The sequence below is a fragment of the Callorhinus ursinus genome, unplaced genomic scaffold, assembly GCF_003265705.2.
Source record: "Callorhinus ursinus isolate GAN/ISIS: 27379988/994484 unplaced genomic scaffold, GSC_fseal_2.0 scaffold6, whole genome shotgun sequence".
Lineage (NCBI taxonomy): Eukaryota > Metazoa > Chordata > Mammalia > Carnivora > Otariidae > Callorhinus > Callorhinus ursinus.
The window spans coordinates 5,050,690-5,072,783 of NW_027397068.1; the positions used below are offsets into that span (position 1 = coordinate 5,050,690).

Below are 22,094 nucleotides of genomic sequence, written 5' to 3' on the forward strand. Positions count from 1 at the left end.
CCTACTTCTAGGACTTCTTTCTAATAGGACCCTTGATATTTATCTTAACCTGTCATCTCTCTACTAATGTGACTTAGAGAGGACTGGCACTGAGATTCACACTACCCTACAGATCACTCTATACGACCTCTTCTTTTGTTAATTTCAAGTGTTAGAAGTTTTTGCAAACTATTTTTTATATTTCTCAGAATCTGAGAACCTAGAGTACATCATAAAGTACTAAGATATAAATTTTGTGCATATACATCTTCAATGTTTTCAATAAATATCAGTTTACAAACTAAGAGAAACACTTATCATTCCCACTATAACAAATTCCACCTTTGAGTTATCCAAGTAACATTATTTTATGTCTAAAGCCTCTACAAGTCTTGGCAAAAGCATTTCAATTAAATTTGCTCCAGGAGCTACTAAAAACAAAAGAAAGCCCAGGGATTATTCCTTCCAAAAATGAAATTTAATATATACAAGTGTACCTTGTTTTAGGATCTGACTGCAGGATTGCAAAGTTGCATCCACTTGGGTCTGTGCTGATACTAACAGCTCTATGGGCAAAAGTAAGTTTCTCAAGTCGAATTCTTTCATATACACTATTTATATCAGAGACACAAGACACATCTGATGAGGAATTATGAAGATTTGATAAAATCTCTGCTAAAAAGAAAAATAAACAAACTTCCATTAATGGAGGCTTTACTGAAACTCTTAAAATGGTTTAGTAGTAAAGAAAACAGAAAAACAATTAAAACATGGAAATATCTTTCATATATAAGTCCTTTTGAAGAACTATATCCTCTCTCTCTTCAACATATTTTGCACCCTATGTACAGGCATTATACAGGGAATTTTGGTTAGTCAATTCTCAATTATCCATGATTTTATCCCTTTCAACAAACCATCTTCCACACTGCAACCAAAGTTCTTTCTAAAAAGCAAATCTAGTGTTATACTGGCTTCTAAAATTCCTCAGCTTAGATTAAAAATATGTAAACTTGGGCATTTTCATAATTTGCATGTTCATTTGTTTCCAAATATCTGAGTGACCACATTGTGCTACTGTGATACAGTGATCATCAGTCTGTCCCTAATGATACAGTAGTGAACAAGACAAGCATGTCCCTACCATCTCGGAGTACACAATCTAGCACAGAAAACAGACACTTAAACAAATGATTATATCATTACAAGTTGGATTAAGGCTATGAAACAAAAGTATGAAATTTGCATGCAAAGAAATGATTCTGGCTGCAATAGGAAGAATATTGAAAGTAATTAAAAATAAAGACAAAGAGATCATTTAGGAAACTTTAATAAGAGTCCAAAAAAAGGAATGAATAACATACACTGACGCTGTAGCAATAAAAGTGGAGAAAAGTGGAAAGATTTCAGAAATATTTGAGACAGAAGTGACAAAACTTGGTGACTGGTCGGCTATAGGGGTGGGGGGATGTGAGATGTCAAAGGTAACCATTTACTTAGAAAACATCAAAAAGCAAATGTGGGAGCATGAGATCATGAATTCAGTTTTAGACCACTAAATCTGAGTAAGATACAATTCCATGACTTCCAACATTTACAAGTCAAACCTGCATTTTGTTTACTCTCTAAAATTCACTCTATTTCAGTCTTATGGGGTTTCACTAATCTTCCCCCAAACACTCAGTTATTGCAATTTCTACACTCTCAAAAAACCTAACATATGCATATTAGTAATTGTAAACTGTAAATAGTTATGTATATGTCTATTGTCCCTACAAACTTACAAATGTCTGAACACGGGCCTATCTTACATATATGTTGTTATCAATAAAGCGTAGCCCTGTATCTGACACCTAGTAAATCTACTTTAAATGTTTACACAACTTGCATAATCTAGAAGAAAAAAAATACAACAAATCATTAATCACTTCACTGTGGCTTTATGATTTTGAAGAACATGCTTATAATTTTCTGAATAATTATAAATGTTCCTTATATATGTCTTAGCATACAATAACTGATTTATTCATTTAACAGATGACTTAATGAGGGACTACTATGTGTCAGGAAATATACTGAATGCTAAGGATACAGTGAAACAGTCAAGGTCCTTGCCATCTTAGAGTCTGATAGGAGGCAAGCATTAGAAAAATTAATCACAAAGATAAATCCATAAAAACAAGCAAAAATGACTTGCATCATGAAAATACAAAGGGAATATGAAAAGTGAAACAGGGTACTTCAATTTAGATTGAGGGATCTGTGAAAATATCTCTGATGAAGTATAAATAAAGCTGAGATGTGAAAAAATAGAAAAAGCCTTAGGACTACTAAACAAAATTGAAAACATGAAGGTCAATGTGACTGGAGAGTGGTAAATGAAAGGGAGTTCAGAGACACAGACAAAGGTCAGAGCAGGAGCTTTCAGGAAAATGTTCAGGAAGTGAAGAAACCATTAAAGAGTTTTAAACACAGGAATATTAGAATCTGATCTTAAATTAAAAGATCATTCTGATAATCAGTTGTTAAGAACAGATAAGAAGTAAGAGTACAAATAAGGAAAACCTATTTTTTGCAGTAGTCCATGTGAGTAGGGCCAGGGTGGGACCAATGAACTATGAAGAGGTAAATGAATTCTAGTTTTTCCAGAAGAAAAATCAACAGATAATAATTATGGATGAAAGAAAAAAGTTGGTAACCTAAGTTAAAAAACAATTCAAGTAATTCAAAAATTTATAAATTTATAATAAGAATGAACTATATAATGAATAACTTCTATTTTCAATGGTGGCATCTTAAAGCTATCCTTTATATTCATCAAGTAATGAAATAAAACATATCTATTCAGCAACTGCTTAATTCTACTACTTTTATTTTTTAAAATTCTAATGTAAAAATTTTATTCTTCCTGTAATTTCCCTTTAAGCCATGAAATCTACCTTTTAAAACTTTAATTTTAAATATACAAGTGGGGAAAAAAATAGATATATATATAGTATAAGCCACTCAATTCTCAATTTAGGTTAGAAGAGAAAAAAATGGAGCTTGGAAGATGGTTTAAAAGCATCTGGGAAGTTTTTTCTTTAAACTTTATACTTCCCTGGCCCTAGAGCCAAGTAGTGATCTACTATTACTGATAAGAATGCACCATGACCTCAGGATATACTGAGACAGATAAATGGTTGAAAACCAGACTTAAGTGAATTGAAATCACTGTTTACCTGCACACACACAAACCAAAATCAAAATAGGAGACTTAAGGGTAAAAACCTTAGTAACACTTGTCAAACCTAATGATAAACACCTGTGAAATTAAAGGTTAACTGAAAAGTACTTTATGCACTATTCACATATATGAACTCACCTTTCTTTTCAGAATTCTTTTTTTTTTCTTCAAACCATTTCCCTCTAAATCCTTCTCCATCTTGTGTGACAAATAAAATGTCTTTTCTATTTAAAGCAATGTCAGAAATGAAGACCTGGCGTGGATAGGCCCATCGACACTGCTTCAGAGAACTGCTGAATGATCTCCAGCAAAATACCTAAAATAAGCCCAAATTACATTAGAATATATATTCCCATACATCTGAACAATCGAAAATGGAAACTGCAAGATAATATCTCTAAAACAAAAGCTCTGAATAATGTTTCCGTGTTCATTCTTTCACAGAAAAAGATACTATAAAAATCAATTTATTTTTAAAGAACTGTATCTTTCATAAAAACTACATCAAGCAAATATGAAGCATTAAAAATATTTCAAAGACAATCCTCTTAAGAAGTAATATTCAGGTTCAGCAGAGCAAGATGGCAGAGTAGGAGACCTGGATTTCGTCTGGTCCCAGGAATTCACCTGGATAGGGATCAAACCATTCTGAACACCTACAAACTCAACAGGAGATCGAAGAAAAGAATAGCAACAACTCTGAACAGAAAAGCGACCACTTTCTGGAAGGTAGGACGCGCCGACAAGTGAATCCGAGGCAGTATTTGGGAGGATAGATGGCAGGGGAGGGGGGGTCCATTGGCTGCTTCTGGCAAGTGATAGAACCCTGGAGCACAAAATCGGAACTTTTAGAAGTCAGCTCTGCTGAGGGACATCGCTCCAGTGGCTAAGCAGGGGTGGGGGTGGAACCCTCATGGGACAAGGTGGTCTGAGGACCTTCGGGGTCACAGAAAGACCGGGGGTGCCTGAGTGCGGCAGAGCTCCCAGGTTCGGAGCAGGGAAGCCGGCTGCAGAGACAGAGCCGAGGTGCGGGCTCTCAGCTCGGGGTTGCTGTAAACCATGATCCGTGGCACAGTCAGGCCCCTGCGCTTCCAGCAGGGACCCAACACGAAGCAGATCCGGAGAGACTCCCCTACCTCTCCCAGGAGGAGCAGCGCGGGAGCGCACCACAGGGATCTACTGGGTTTGAAGACTCCACACCGGGTCGTGCGCCAGAGATAGAAACGCTCAGTCACAGGCCGGGTGAGCAGAGTGTGGCCGGAGACCGGGGAGACGAGAGTGATTGACTGCTTTTCTCTGGAGGCACACTGAGGAGTGGGGCCCCGAGTTCTCGGCTCCTCCGGCAGAGATTGGGAGGCCGCCATTTTCACTCTCGTCCTCCATAGCTGTACCGAAAGTTTGCAGGGATAAAAGCTCCCGAGAGAAAACCCGAGCAGATTACTTAGCCCGGACCAGCAAGGGCAGGGCGATTCCACCTCCAGCAAAGACATTTGGGAACCACGGCAAAAGGCCCCTCACCCAGAAGATCAGCAAGAACCACCAGCCAAGACCAAGTTTACCAATCAATGAGAACGGCAGAACTCCAGCACTAGGGGAATACTGCACATAGAATTCATGGCTTTTTTACCATGATTCTTTAGTCTTTCAAAGTTACTTTTTTTTAACTTTTTTTTATTTTTCTTTTTCAACCAACATCTTATCAATCCCTTTTTAAAAAACATTTTTATTTTTCATTTTTAGAGTCATATTCTATCCCTTCATAGTAGTTAACCTTATTTTTGGCATATATATGTAAACTGTTCTCTCTTTAAAATTTTGAGATACAGTTTCTTCTAACAGATCAAAATATACCCTAAATCTCCTAGTCTCCTGCCTGATCACATTCTCTCCCTCTTTTTTTTTAATCCTCTACTTTCTTTTTCAAACTTTTCTTATCAATTCCTTTTATAAAATCTTTTAAAATGTTCATCTTTACATTCATATTCCATCCCTTCATCATATTAACCCTTATTTTTGTACATATATAAGCTTTTCTTTCTTTAAAATTTTGGGAGGCACTTTCTTCTAACAGACCAAAATACACCCAAAATCTAGTGTGTGGCACCAATTTATGCACCAGCCTGATCATATTTGATCATATTGTTTTTTTTTTGTTTTGTTCTGTTTTTGTTTATTTTTATCTTTTTTTTTCTTTCTTTCCCTTTCTTTTCCCCCGGTTTCAGGTATTTTCTGATTTCTTTAGAGTATATTTTCTGGGGACGTTGGTACCCTATTAGCATTTTGTTCTCTCATTCATCTATTCTCCTCTGGACAAAATGACAAGATGGGAAAAATCACCTCAACAAAAAGAACAAGAGGCAGTACCGACTGCCAGGGACCTACTCAATACAGACATTAGTACAATGTCAGAACTAGAGCTCAGAATGATGATTTTAAAGATACTAGCTGGGCTTGAAAAAAACATGGAAGTTATTAGAGAAACCCTTTCTGGAGAAATAACAGAACTAAAATCTAACCAAGTTGAAATAAAAAAGGCTATTAATGAGGTGCAATCAAAAATGGGGGCTCTAACAGCTAGGATAAATGAGGCAGAAGAATTAGCAATATAGAAAACTAATGATGGAAAATAAAGAAGCTGAGAAAAAGAGAGATAAACAACTACTGGATCACGAGGGCAGAATTCGAGGGATAAGTGATACCATAAGACAAAACAACATTAGAATAATTGGGATCCCAGAAGAAGAAGAAACAGAGATGGGGCAGAGGGTATATTGGAGCAAATTATAGCAGAGAACTTCCCTAATGTGGGGAAGGAAACAGGCATCAAAATCCAGGAGGCACAAGGAACCCCTCTCAAAAACAATAAAAGCAGGTCAACACCCCGACACCTGATAGTAAAACTTACGAGTCTCAGAGAAAAAGAGAAAATCCTGAAAGCAGCTCGAGAGAAGAGATCTGTAACCTACAATGGTAGAAACATTAGATTGGCAACAGAGCTATCCACAGAAACCTGGCAGGCCAGAAAGGACTGGCATGAAATATTCAGAGCACTAAATGAGAAGAATATGCAGCCAAGAATACTATATCCAGCTAGGCTGTCATTTAAAATAGAAGGAGAGGTAAAAAGCTTCCAGGACAAACAAAAACTAAAGGAATTTGCAAACACGAAACCAGCCTTACAAGAAATACTGAAAGGGGTCCTCTACGCAAAGTGAGAGCCTAAAAATAACATAGACCAGAAAGGAACACAGACAATATACAGTAACAGTCACCTTACAGGCAATACAATTGCACTAAATTCATATCTTTCAAAAGTTACCCTGAATGTAAATGGGCTAAATGCCCCAATCAAAAGACACAGGCTATCAGATTGGATAAAAAGATAAGACCTATCGATAACGCTGTCTGCAAGAGACTCATTTTAGACCCAAAGACACCGCCAGATTCAAAGTGAGGGGGTGGAAAACCATTTACCACGCTAATGGACACCAAAAGAAAGCTGGGGTGGCAATCCTTATATCAGACAAACTAGATTTTAAAACAAAGACTGTAATAAGAGATGAGGAAGGACACTATATCCTACTTAAAGGGTCTATCCAACAAGAAGATCTAACAATTGTAAATATCTATGCCCCGAACATGGGAGCAGCCAATTATATAAGGCAATTAATAACAAAAGCAAAGAAACACATTGACAACAATACAATAATAGTGGGGGACTTTAACACCCCCATCGCTGAAATAGATCATCTAAGCAAAAGATCAACAAGGAAATAAAGACTTTAAATGACACAGATGGACTTCACAAATGGACTTCACAGATATATTCAGAACATTCTGTCCCAAAGCAACAGAATATACATTCTTCTCTAGTGCCCGTGGAACATTCTCCAGAATAGATCACATCCTAGGTCACAAATCAGGTCTCAACCAGTACCAAAAGACTAGGATCATTCCCTGCATATTTTCAGACCACAGTGCTTTAAAACTAGAACTCAGTCACAAGAGGAAAGTCAGAAAGAACTCAAATACATGGAGGCTAAAGAGCATCTTACTAAAAAATGAATGAGTCAACCAGGATTAAAGAAGAATTAAGAAAATCCATGGAAACAAATGAAAATGAAAACACAACTGTTCAAAATCTTTGGGATGCAGCAAAGGCAGTCCTAAGAGGAAAGTATATAGCAATACAAGCCTTTCTCAAGATCAAGAAAGGTCTGAAATACACAACCTAACCCTACACCTAAAGGAGCTGGAGAGAGAACAGCAAATAAAGCCTAAACCCAGCAGGAGAAGAGAAATAATAAAGATCAGAGCAGAAATCAATGACATAGAAACCAAAAGAACAGTAGAACAGATCAACGAAACTAGGAGCTGGTCCTTTGAAAGAATTAACAAGATTGATAAACCTCTTAACAGACTTATCAAAAAGAAAAGAGAAATGACCCAAATAAATAAAATCATGAATGCAAGAGGAGAGATCACAACCAACACCAAAGAAATACAAACAATTAGAACATATTATGAGCAACTATATGCCAGCAAATTAGATAATCTGGAAGAAATTGATGCATTCCTAGAGATGTATCAACTACCAAAACCAAACCAGGAAGAAATAGAAAACCTGAACAGACTTATAACCTCTAAGGAAATTGAAGCAGTTATCAAAAATCTCCCGTCAAACAAAAGCCCAGGGCCAGATGGCTTCCCAGGGGAATTCTACCAATCATTTAAAGAAGAATTAATACCTATTCTTCTGAACCTGTTCCAAAAAATAGAAATGGAAGGAAAACTTCCAAACTCATTTTATGAGGCCACCATTACCTTGATCCCCAAACCAGACAAAGACCCCATCAAAAAGGAGAATTACAGACCAATATCCTTGATGAACACGGATACAAAAATTCTCACCAAAATACTAGCCAATAGGATCCAACAGTACATTAAAAGGATTGTTCACCACGACCAAGTGGGATTTATCCCTGGGCTGCAAGTTTGGTTCAACATCCGCATGTCAATCAATGTGATACAATACATTAACAAAAGAAAGAACAAGAACCATATGATCCTCTCAATAGATGCAGAAAAAGCGTTTGACAAAGTACAGCATCCTTTCTTGATCAAAACTCTTCAGAGTATAGGGATAGGGGGTACATACCTCAATATCATAAAAGCCATCTATGAAAACCCAGAGCGAATATCATTCTCAATGGGGAAAAACTGAGCGCTTTCCCCCTAAGGTCAGGAACATGGCAGGGATGTCCACTATCTCCACTGCTATTCAACATAGTATTAGAAGTCCTAGCCACAGCAATCAGAAAACAAAAACAAAAGGCATCCGTTTGGCAAAGAAGTCAAACTCTCACTGTTTGCAGATCATATGATAGTTTATGTGGAAAACCCAAATGACTCCACCCCAAAACTGCTAGAACTCACATAGGAATTCAGTAAAGTGGCAGGATATAAAATCAATGCACAGAAATCAGTGGCATTTCTATACAGCAACAACAAGACAGAAGAAAGAAATTAAGGAGTCAATCCCATTTACCGTTGCACCCAAAACCATAAGATACCTAGGAAGAAATCTAACCAAAGAGGCAAAGAATCTGTACTCAGAAAACTATAAAATATTCATGAAAGAAATTGAGGAATATACAAAGAAATGGAAAAACATCCCATGCTCATGGTTTGGAAGAACAAATATTGTGAAGATGTCAATGCTGCCTAGAGCAATCTACACATTCAATGCAATCCCCATCAAAATACCATCCACTTTTTTCAAGGAAATGGAACAAATAATCCTAAAATTTGTGTGGAACCAGAAGAGACTCCGAATAGCCAGAGGAATGTTGAGAAAGAAAAACAAAACTGGCGGCATCACAATTCCGGACTTCCAGCTCTATTACAAAGCTGTCATCATCAAGACAGTATGGTACTGGCACAAAAACAGACACATAGATCAATGGAACAGAATCGAGAGCCCAGGAATGGACCCTCAGCTCTATGGCCAACTAATCTTCGACAAAGCAGGAAAGAATGTCCAATGGAAAAAAGACAGTCTCTTCAACAAATGGTGCTGGGAAAATTGGAGAGCCACATGCAGAAGAATGAAACTGGACCATTTCCTTACACCACACACAAAAAGACTCCAAATGGTTGAAAGACTTAAATGTGAGACAGGAGTCCATCAACATCCTAAAGGAGAACACAGGCAGCAACCTCTTCGACCTCAGCCTCAGCAACTTCTTCCTAGAAACATCGCCAAAGGCCAGGGAAGCAAGGGCAAAAATGAACTGTTGGGACCTCATCAAGATAAAAAGCTTTTGCACAACAAAAGAAACAATCAACAAAACCAAAAGACAACTGACAGAATGGGAGAAGATATTTGCAAATAACATATCAGATAAAGGGCTAGTATCCACAATCTACAAAAAACTTCTTAAACTCAACAGCCAAAGAACAAATAATCCAATCGAGAAATGGGCAGAAGACATGAACACACATTTTTCCAAAGACATCCAAACGGCCAACAGACACATGAAAAAGTGCTCAACATCGCTCGGCATCAGGGAAATCGAAATCAAAACCTCAATGAGATATCACCTCACACCAGTCAGAATGGCTAAAATTAACAAGTCGGGAAATGACAGATGTTGGCAGGGATGCGGAGAAAGGGGAACCCTTCTACACTGTTGGTGGGAATGCAAGCTGGTGCACCCATTCTGGAAAACAGTATGGAAGTTCCTCAAAAAGTTGAAAATAGAGCCACAATATGATCCAGCAATTGCATTACTGGGTATTTACCCCAAAGACACAGATGTAGGGATCCGAAGGGGTACGTGCACCCCAATGTTTATAGCAGCAATGTCCACAATAGCCAAACTGTGGAAAGAGCCAAGATGTCCATCGACAGATGAATGGATAAAGAAGATGTGGTATATATATATACAATGGAATATTATGCAGCCATCAAAAAGAATGAAATCTTGACATTTGCAACGATGTGGATGGAATTTGAGGGTATTATGCTGAGCGAAATAAGTCAATCAGAGAAAGACATGTATCATATGACCTCACTGATATGAGGAATTCTTAATCTCAGGAAACAAACTGAGGGTTGCTGAAGTGGTGGGGGGTGGGAGGGATGGGGTGGCTGGGTGATAGACATTGGGGAGGGTATGTGCTATGGTGAGCGCTGTGAAGTGTGCAAGACTGTTGAATCATAGATCTGTACCTCTGAAGCAAATAAAACATTATGTGTTAAAAAAAAAAAAGATAGCAGGAGGGGAAAAATAAAGGGGGGGAAATCAGAGAGGGAGACGAACCATGAGAGATGATGGACTCTGAGAAACAAACAGGGTTCTAGAGGGGAGGGGGGTGGGGGGATGGGTTAGCCTGGTGATGGGTATTAAAGAGGGCATGTTCTGCATGGAGCACTGGGTGTTATACGCAAACAATGAATCATGGAACACTACATCAAAAACTAATGATGTAATGTATGGTGATTAACATAACAATAAAAAAGAAGTAATATTCAATATTACTTGTTTTTTTGCAAATCTATCTGCTACAATGCTTAAGGAAAACAAAAATATGAAAGCTAAAACTTAGATATCAGACTTGTAATACCATCTGTTTGCAAGAAGAATGAAAACCACCCTATTGAAAATCCAAACTTTAAATCTCAAGAAAAAAAGGAGATGTATGAATAACCCAATTATATAACTAAAACAAAATCTTACAGAAAAATCCTAATAGAGTTCAATGGCTTCCACGAGGTTCTGCAAACCTTAGTATTCCTGAGAAATGACTTAGAACCTGCTGCTCAATTATGGAAAGAATAATGAGAGGTATGGTGTTGAGTTTCCCAATCCAGTTTTATCCAGAACAGTAACTCTTGTCTGCTTCATATATTTGTATTCCAAGAAAGATTTCATTTGAAAAATTAACACTGATGATTTTTGAAAGTTCAATTCCCCTCATATTTAAGAAAACTAAAACACAAAATGGTACCTGCCAATCACTCAAAAGTTACATTAAAAAAAAAAAAGACTATACTGATTGATTCCTTCAGAGATTGGTTTTCATAGTAAGATTCTAATTTTCCAGAAAGTAACAATCCAGAGGTACACACTACATCCATATTAACATAAATGAAACACATCTTAGAGTCAAATGTTTTTTATACTATTTTATGTAATCCCATGCCACTGCTTCCTTCCATTAGTACAAAATTAGAGTTCTAATTCTAATATAGTTCCCCATATTAAAATGATTGACTACAGATTTATACCTGTTAAGTACCAGTAGGTGGAGCTTTATGATTAATTCTTCAATTTCCAAAATGTCAAATTTTACAGCACTTTATAAATCTCAGAAAACATTCTCGTTTTATGTTTCTATTTGACAAGCAAAAAGCATAAGGCAATCTGTGTTTTTCTAGCTACAGTGTAAAACTCTTTGTTACTAATGTATATTTTAATTTAACAATTTCATTAGAGAAATGTACTGATATATTTGCAGAAGGAACAAAATTGAACTCTACTTAAATGGAAAGAGATTAGAGATTCTTCCTACGGTGATCTAGGAATGCAGCTATAGTCTCTAAAAATATACATTATGTCTACATTTGTTTAAAACTAAATCTGGGAAAAATTTTCTAATTATGCAACCAATTTTTAATATCGCCTGTTTAGCTTTTAATTTTTTTAAGGAGCAGTTATATAAAATATCTCCTATCTATGCAATTCGATATCTTCATCAGTACTCAGTACACATATCAAATAATCCATCAAAATCCCTTATTTCCATTTTAAGTACAGTAAATGAAATTTTAAGCTACAGTTTAACAAAGCTGTACTGTGTAACATTAGTTAAATGTCATCAAACTTTCTTTGAAATACCAGCTCCATACTAATTAGTACTGGATGTCAAAAATAAGTAGAGAAACAAAGTCGATAGGAATCATTATCATAGTAATACATGTTCACATTACCAGGTCCCTTATAGTTATCAACTCAGAACAAAATTACTTTAATACACTTCTGCATAAATATACACTCACCCTTCCAGCTCCATCCATTGCAAGAATGCAAATTTTTTGACCTCCATTTTCTTTCAAATTTTCAGGATCAACCTTGTATTCCATACGCCCCCCAGAAACAAGAACTTTTTTCAGGTTTAGTTGTCTAGGTCAAAAAGAAAATTTTTCATTAATATGTTCTCTAAAATACACATGCTCAATTTTAAAGAAATTACTAATCAAACAATAATCGAGGGTGATATAATGTGAAAGGTGAAGACGATTTGGCCTTTGATAACCTTAGTCCCTCCTTTCTCTAAGTTTCCCTTATATAATGGCCGTTTCTTTTTATAGCAAGTCCTTCCCTCCCAAATGCCACTCTACCCATACATATACACACTTTCGACACCTAAAGCCCCACTTGAGAATGCACACGTTTACTCTACTCTTGACTTTCCCTTTCAGTTTTAAATTTTCTCCATCCAGTTTTCTCCATCTGACACTCCAGAGCATAGCATAAAGCTGATACTCAGAGTTTTGCTGGAAGAATTGAATTTAAATTATTAAAGTTATATTTCTTTACATAAATACACATACTTAGAAGCCATCTTCTTGCACTGATAGTCTGCAAGTAAGTAAATATCTCCCCTTGTGGTAACACAGACTGTGGCCCCATCACTTGCAGCAACCAAAGACAAAGTGATATCCTTATGATGAAGGGCAGAGACTTGACGAGGAGCAGTTACATACTTTTCTCCATTGGGATCTGGCAAATAACCTAAAAAAATTACAAATAAATCACAAAATATCCGTTTTAAAAATTCAATTTATTTTTCAGATATTGTCATCAAGATTTCTTACCCAGTTGTCCACCATTTAGCCCCATAGTGTAAACAGCTTCTCTAGTCCACAGCACTGTATGAAACCTGCCTGCTGCTACTCCAATGATTGTCCTTCCTTTCAGATATTTTGCCTGCATCTATTCAAAAAGACAAGACAGCAGTTTATTATATTATTAAGAACTTGTACAATTTTTAAAAGATCCAGTAGACCAGAGTGGCAAATATATAGCATGCTAACTACCAGTAAGGGCAGAATTCACTAATAGATCTTAGCACTAACACTGAGAATCCAACTCTTCTCAGAACACAAGATACTTTGATGTAACCACTTTAAATCAGCAGTTTTAACATATAAAACATTGACATGATAGAAAAACCAAATCATCCAACCTGTCAACAAGCAATATGTAAAACCCGGCATTCTCATTCTATCAGAAAATACAGTACTTTTAAATTTGATATATTCAGGATCTCTCAACAGTGGCACTATTGACATTTTCAGCCAGATGACTCCTATTGATGTAACATATCACACTGATTCTTGTAGTAATATTGAACCACCCTTGCATCCCAGGAATAGCCAAAGCAATCTCAAAAAAGAAAACCAAAACTGGAGTATCATAATTCCAGATATCAAGTTATATTACAAAACAGTAGTAATGAGAACAGTATGGTATTAGCACAAAAACAGATACATAGATCAATGGAACAGAACAGAAAATCCAGAAATAAACCCACAATTATATGGTTAATTAATCTTCAACAAAGGAGGAATGCATGTTTACAATGGGAAAAAGACAGTCTCTTCAATGAATGGTATTGGGAAAACTGGACAGCAACATACAAAAGAAACTGGACCACTTTCTCTCACCATACACAAAATAAACTCAAAATGGATTAAAGACCTAAATGTGAGACCTGAAACCACAAAGATCCTTGAAGAGAACACAAGTAGTAAAGTATCCGACACTGGCTGTAGCAACTTTTTTCTAGATATGTCTCCTGAGGCAAGGGAAACAAAAGCAGAAATAAACCACATCAAAATAAAAAGTTTCTACACAGCGAAGGAAACAATTAACAAAACTAAAAGGCAACCTATGGAATGGGAGAAGATATCTGCAAATGATATATCCAATAAAGGTGTAGTACCCAAAATATATAAAGACCTCATACAACTTAATACCCAAAAAACAAATAATCCAATTAAAAAATGGGCAGAAGACATGAACAGACATATCTCCAAAGAAGACATACAGATGGCCAAGAGACACATAAAAAGATGATCATCAGGGAAATACAAATCAAAACTACAATAAGATACCACCTCACACCTGTCAGAACGGCTAAAATAAAAAACACAGTAAGTGCTGGCAAAGATGTGGAGAAAGAGGAACCCTCTTGTACTGTTGGCGGGAATGCAAACTATTGCAGTTACTGTGGAAAACAGTATGGAGGTTCCTCAAAAAATTAAAAATAGAACTAGCCTATGATCTAGGAATCATACTACTGGGTATTTACCCAGGGAACACAAAAACACTAATTAAAAGGTATACACGCACCCCTATGTTTATTGTAGCATTATTTACAATAACCAAACTATGGAAAAAGCCAAGTGCCAATCAATAAATGAATGGATAAAGATGTATGTGTATACACACACACACACACACACACACACACCCCAATGGAACATTATTCAGCCATAAAAAAAGAATGAAATCTTGTCATTTGCAACAACATGGATAGAGCTAGAGAGTACAATGCTGAGGGGAAAAAAAAGTCAGTCAGAGATAGACAAATACCATATAATCTCACTCATATGTGGAGTTTCAGAAAAAAAAAAAAAAAAAAAACAAAGGAAGAAAAGAGAGTGACAAAAACCAATCAAGAAAGAGACCCTTAACTGTAGAGAACAAACTAATGGTCACCACAGGGGAGGTAGGTTGGGGAATGAATGAAACAAGTGATGGGGATTAAAAAATAAAAGAAAATGAAAAAAAAAAGGAAAGAAAAGAAAAAATACTGGACATATTCAGGGTCTCCCAACAGTGGCACTACTGACATTTTCAGCCAAATGAAGCTTTGTTGTAGGGGACTACACTGTAAACTGTAGTTTTAGCAGCATCCCTAGATGTCAGTAGCACCATTTCCACTCCCACCCCCAGTTGTGACAACTAAAAATGTCTCTGCACATTGCCAAATGGCTCCTGGGGATGCAAAAGTAACTGAGAATACTGAATATGTCCATATCAACCTAAAGCTCCAAGGCAGCCACACAGTAAGAATAAATACAGGAAAAAATCTATCATTTGTAAAGAAATCTATGATTAAATATCCACGAAGTCCACATCTGTAGAAAATGGATCTTCCAACCAAAAAGTACCACAGATTGGAGATTACCTCTAACAACTTCTCAGTAATTCCTATTCATTCATTAGTCATCCAGAATGGAAAAGCATTAGATTTAAAAGTTTATTAATAAAAATGTATATCTAATAATAATCTTAAATCCAGAGGATTAAACCAGTAAAAAAACTTCACCTCTGAAATACAAAATTTTTTGAGCTGAAAACTCATTTGTTATTGAGTGATAATACTAGCAACATATTAATTTAGAGCACCAGTCCTAGTTCTTTGAACTAGGTCTGTGAAGTACTCTTGAGTAAAGAGTACCTTCTGGTAGTGGCTGTGCAAATGGGAGGGGAAAATTAGAACAAAGAACAGTGGCTTTTCACCCATGTCCCCTCACATAAACTTGCCATGTATATTTTCGGTGCAGGGGATGATTTTCCATGAGGCCAATAAGCTTAGTGTTCTGGGTAACTCACTTACATGGCCATTTTGCATTTATAAACTTCATATTTTTTCTTAAGGAGGGCCTCAAAATTATTTGTTTCAAACCCAAAAAATGTGGATCCCCCTCTGCTTATAAATACTTAAAAAGCTGAAACTAAAGCACCTTGGGGCCTAATTTCCCAAGTGCCTTCTCTCTTACTCCAAACAAATGCTAATTTGTACTATGCTTAATGTCTCCTGTGAAAAATAAAGTATATACCATCAAATATAAGTAAAATAAATTGCATATCAATACCTTCCATCTTTTTGTCCATACAGGTTTTATAGCAAATAGTCACCTTGTTTTCAAAAGGAAGCTTACCTGTCTGGGTACATTACAACTGGAAGGTGGAGGAATAATTCCTAATTGATGAAAAATATTCAGACCAAATGTATAAACACATCCATCTTCAGTCAGTACAACAGTATGATCCTTAGCAGCTGCCACTTGGGAACAATTATGACCACTCAGTCCTTCCACAAGCCTAGGGATCTACAAAATAAAATTAACTTTAATATATTTTTTCTTCTTAAAGAAAGGCAGACTACCATGTGCAGCGCCTCATTTGGATGTGTCTGGAGTCTTGGAAGCTTGACTACCCTACGTTCTGCTACAAATGGACTTGAGAGCTTGTTTGGAGGTACTCGAAGGGGAATGCAGCTACTTGTATACCCCTGACCCAAGAATGGTCCTCCTCTATCAGGGAAGGTCGTCCTCTTCGACCGAGTGCACAGCTTTGGGAGAGATGCACATGGAGAGGTAAGGGAGGAAGGGGACACCTGCCTAGCCAGCCAGATCAGCTGAATCAATCCTGGCAATCAATGGGGTGACAGATGTTGCAGCCAGATCGCCCTCACATCCTATAATGTATTAACCATTTATACAAAAATACAAATAGAATCTGGTGATACTATATCCAAAATGACATGACCAATAAATGGCTGATCTATCATAGGTAAACTCTACAATTTAGCAAGGGATAGGTGAGTTTCACAGGATGTGGACATTGGTTTATGAGTAAAATACAAAACCCCAGTATGACATTTCAGTAAAATAATTCAATCCAACAAATGATTTTTGAGCCCTTATACACCAAGTGCAAATTTGGTTGGCATAAATAGAGGGAGCTCCTTCAGCCAAAGTATTCACTGATGCATTGAAAAAAATAAATAAAAATACAGGTGTGAAGAGTAAATGAGTTGGTAAGTATAAAAAACAACTGTCTGGCACTGCATAAAATGAAAATAATAATGTCTATAATCTCAAAGGGTTGCTATGAGGCTTAAGTCAAGGTAATGATACTGCTTGAAAAGCATCACTGATGCCCAGAACATAATAAGCCCATGAAAAATGGGTGTTATCATAGCTGTCCCTTCTTTTTAAAGCCCTTTAATAGATAAATATATCGGAATCCCATCAAAATAAATTTACCTTAAAAAAAACCTATTGAGGCAACTTTATTGAATGCAATAATTATTAGGTTTCTTCCAATTAGCACTAAGTTTCAGTACCATAAGACTCAATTTTGTGATTATACAATGAAAATATGGGCTCAAATTTTTAAATTTTTTTTTAAGATTTATTTATTTAGAGAGAGCACACACACGCAAGAAAGGGGAGGGGCAGAGGGAAAGAATCTTCAGGCAGACTCCCCACTGAGTGCAGAGCCCTACACAGAGCTAAATCTCACAATCCGTGAGATCACGACCTGAGCTGAAACCAAGATTCAGAGGCTTAACTGACTGAGTCACTCAGGCGTCCCCTGGCTCAACTTTTAGACCACAAATGCTCTGATGAGAAGTTAAAAAAAAATAAACACCAAAGTTTTGCAATTAGTCTGACTTATGGGGCACCTGGGTGACTCAGTCAGTTAAGTGACTGCCTTCAGCTCAGGTCATAATCTTGGGGTTCTGGGATCGAGCCATGTTGAGCTCCCTGCATGGCGAGTCTGCTTCTTCCTCTCCCTCTGCCACTCCCGTTGCTTGTGCTCACATGCGTTCTCTCTCTCCATCAAATAAATAAATCTTAAAAAATAAAAAATACAATAGTCTGACTTTTAAAATTTCAACTATAGAGATATTTTAAGGCTTATTTATATGCTGTCCTGTCCCAGTATTTGCCAAATGCAAAATATAATTTTCCTTTGATGCTTTAGAATTCGGCATATCTAAATCCTTTAATTTGAACATGATATACGAGGAAACTGATTTTTTTAAAAAGATTTATTTATTTATTTCAGAGAGAGAAAAAAAGAGTGTACAGGGAGTCTGCTTCCCCTCGCCTACTGCCCCTGCTGAGCAGTGATCCCATAACACGGCTCTATTCCCTGACCCGGAGAGCAGGACCTGAGCTGAAACCAAGAGTCAGAGGCTTAGCTGACTAAGCCACCCAAGTGACCCAACTAATTGATTTAACTCTACTATCAACTGCTATATTACTCTCTGCTTACAGTAGATTAAAAATGTTTTTTTAATAACTGAATTTTCCATGTTATGGAAATTTTACTGAAGTTACCTAAAATGTGTAATGACATTTCAATTACCAAGCATGTCTGTTCATCTCCATGACCTAAACGTCCTCCGGGACCATGACCACAGGTATAAACCTGCCCTTTCTGAGACAGAAACACTGAATGAAATTTACAAAGCACCACCTAAGAGAAAACAAAAGAATATTATTAAATTTCTCTGAACAAAATATCCTTTATTTTATAAAAAAAAATAAATTACAGAATACTAACTATTTAAGCTGGATGATGGGTAAGTGGGGATTTATTATATGTTCTAATTTGAACATGTTCTGTAATAAAAATTAAAAATATATATGCTTTATTTTAAAACCATGTCTACAAACACTGACAAATGGGAAAAAGAACAAAAAAGAAATTAGGAATATGTTACCCACAAAAGAGACTAAACAAAGGAAATTAAAATCTCAAATGTTCAACTACAAAAAGCAGTAGCCAGCTGCTTTCCAACTTTATAGAATCCCAAACAAGAACTGGGCAGTGCAACATGAAGCACAAATGTTAACAAATACTGATGTATGTTATTAAAGAAAATAATGGAAATGGCTTCAGTGTATTTTTAAAAAACAACATCCCCTATACAGGGATTGATGGCTAGATAATATGTCCTTTTAATATCTCTGATTTTGTCTAATATATCTTTAATATCATTACATGGCTTTAAATAATTCTCTATTTTCAAGTTTTACTCTCTTGCCCATTTCCTTTTCTACCTGCCATCTTTCCAACACCCTCCATGCCCTCTTGACACACAGAATTACATATTCACAGACTCTTAACCAAAAGATAAGGGTACTTAAATGACTGAACTTCATCAAAAAGAAATAACAGAAAATCAACAGCAGTTTTAAATACAGGCATATCTCAGAGATACTGTGGGTTTGGTTCTAGATCACTACAACAGGGGGAATTTCCCAGTAAAGTGAGTCAAATAAGTTTTTGGTTTCCAAAAGCATATAAAAGTTATGTTTATATTATACTGTAGTCTGTTAAGTATGCAATAGCACTGTGTCTTTTTAAAAAAATGAGGTACCTATCTTAATTTTAAAAATATTTTATTGCTAGAAAGTGCCAACCATCATATGATCTTTCAGCAAGTCACTATCTTTTTGCTGGTTAATGGTCTTGCCTCAGTGTTGATGGCTGCTGACTGATCAGGGTGGTGGTTGCTGAAAGTGAGGATGGCTATGGCAATTTCTTAAAAGAAGTCAACAGTGAAGTTTGCAAAATCAACTGACTTGTCCTTTGATGAATGATTTCTCCATAGCATGCAATGCTATTTGATAGCATTTTACCCACAGTAGAACCTCTTCAAAAACTGAAGTCAATCCTCTCAAACCCTGCCACTGCTTTATCAACTAAGTTTATAAAATATTCTAAATCCTCTGTTGTCATTTGAACAGTCTTCACAGCATCTTCACCAGGAGTAGATTCCATCTCAAGACACCACTCTCTTTGCTCATCCATGAAAAGCAACTCAAGACATCAAATTTGATCATGAGATGGTAGCAATTCAGTCCCATCTTCAGGCTCCACTTCTAATTCTAGTTGCTCTATTTCCACCACATCTGCACTCACCTTCCCCACGGAAGTCTTGAACCCCTCAAAATCATGCATGAAAGTTGAATTAACTTTAATTTTTTTTACTTTATTATGTTATGTTAATCACCATACATCATTAGTTCTTGATGTAGTATGCCATGATTCATTGTTTACATATAACACCCAGTGCTCCATGCAGTATGTGCCCTCAATATCCATCCCCCCATGCTCCTCCCCTCTAGAACCCTCAGTTTGTTTCTCAGAGTCCATAGTCTCTCATGGTTCATCTCCCCCTCCAAGTCCCCCCCCCCTTCATTTTTCCATTCCTGCTATATTCTTTTTTTTTAACATATAATGTATTATTTGTTTCAGAGGTACGGGTCTGTGATTCAACACACAATTCACAGCGCTCACCACAGCACATACCATCCCCAATGTCTATCACCCACCCACCCCATCCCTACCACCCCCCACCACTCCGGCAACGCTCAGTTTGTTTGCTGAGATTAAGAATTCCTCGTATCAGTGAGGTCATATTATACATGTCTTTCTCTGACTTATTTCGCTCAGCATACCCTCCAGTTCCATCCAAGTCGTTGCAAATGGCAAGATTATATTCCTTTTGATGGCTGCATAATATTCCATTTTATGTATATACCACTACTATTTATCCATTCATCTGTCAATGGACATCTTGGCTCTTTCCACAGTTTGGCTACTGTGGACACTGCGGCTATAACATCAGGGTGCATGTACCCCTTCGGATCACTACATTTTTATCTTTGGGGTAAATACCCAGTAGTGCAATTGCTGGGTCGTAGGGTAGCTCTATATTCAACTTTTTGAGGAACTTCCATACTGTTTTCCAGAATGGCTGCACCAGCTTGCATTCCCAGAAACAGCGTAGGAGGGCTCCCCTTTCTCCCCATACCTGCCAGTATCTGTGGTTTCCTGACTTGTTAATTTTAGCCATTCTGACTGGTGTGAGGTGATATCTCATTGAGGTTTTGATTTCGATTTCCCTCATACTGAGTGATGCTGAGCACTTTTTCATGTGTCTGTTGGCCGTTTGGATGTCTCTTTGGAAAAATGTCTGTTCGTATCTTCAGCCCATTTCTTGATTGTATTATTCTTTCCGTGTTGAGTTTGGTAAGTTCTTTATAGATTTTGGATACTAGCCCTTTATCTGTCATTTGCAAATATCTTCTATTCTGTCAGTTGTCTTTTGGTTTTGTTGACTGTTTCTTTTGCTGTGCAAAAGCTTTCTTTCTTGATGAGGTCCCAACAGTTCATTTTTGCCCTTGCTTCCCTGGCCTTTGGCGATGTTTCCAGGAAGAAGTTGCTGCGGCTAAGGTCGAAGAGGTTGCTGCCTGTGTTCTCCTTTAGGATGTTGATGGACTCCTCTCTCACATTTAAGTCTTTCAACCATTTGGAGTCTATTTTTGTGTGTGGTGTAAGGAAATGGTCCAGTTTCATTCTTCCGCATGTGGCTCTCCAATTTTCCCAACACCATTTGCTGAAGAGACTGTCTTTTTTCCATTGGACATTCTTTCCTGCTTTGTCGAAGATTAGTTGGCCATAGAGCTGAGGGTCCATTTCTGGGCTCTCCATTCTGTTCCATTGATCTATGTGTCTGTTTTTGTGCCAGTACCATACTGTCTTGATGATGACAGCTTTGTAATAGAGCTGGAAGTCCGGAATTGTGATGCCGCCAGTTTTGTTTTTCTTTCTCAACATTCCTCTGGCTATTCGGAGTCTCTTCTGGTTCCACACAAATTTTAGGATTATTTGTTCCATTTCCTTGAAGTGGATGGTATTTTGATGGGGATTGCATTGAATGTGTAGATTGCTCTAGGCAGCATTGACATCTTCACAATATTTGTTCTTCCAAACCATGAGCATGGGATGTTTTTCCATTTCTTTGTATATTCCTCAATTTCTTTCATGAATATTTTATAGTTTTCTGAGTACAGATTCTTTGCCTCTTTGGTTAGATTTCTTCCTAGGTATCTTATGGTTTTGGGTGCAACGGTAAATGGGATTGACTCCTTAATTTCTTTCTTCTGTCTTGTTGTTGCTGTATAGAAATGCCACTGATTTCTGTGCATTGATTTTATATC

At 36.9% G+C, this 22,094-nt stretch overlaps 1 protein-coding gene across 3 annotated transcripts in view; it reads right to left on the reverse strand.

Annotated features, from left to right (window-relative positions):
- The window catches only part of IBTK (inhibitor of Bruton tyrosine kinase), a 108,178-nt gene that overhangs the window by 59,851 nt on the left and 26,233 nt on the right, over window positions 1–22,094 (reverse strand). For 2 of the 3 annotated variants that reach the window (XM_025861787.2, XM_025861770.2), the window contains exons 5-11: window positions 18,448–18,558; window positions 16,227–16,397; window positions 13,089–13,206; window positions 12,825–13,005; window positions 12,270–12,393; window positions 3,344–3,521; window positions 477–654 (exon numbers count right to left, since the gene is read on the reverse strand). In XM_025861787.2, coding sequence (XP_025717572.1) covers window positions 477–654; window positions 3,344–3,521; window positions 12,270–12,393; window positions 12,825–13,005; window positions 13,089–13,206; window positions 16,227–16,397; window positions 18,448–18,558 — 1,061 coding nt within the window. The remainder of the gene's footprint in view (window positions 1–476; window positions 655–3,343; window positions 3,522–12,269; window positions 12,394–12,824; window positions 13,006–13,088; window positions 13,207–16,226; window positions 16,398–18,447; window positions 18,559–22,094) is intronic. The other variant, XM_025861778.2, reaches the window with a different exon arrangement.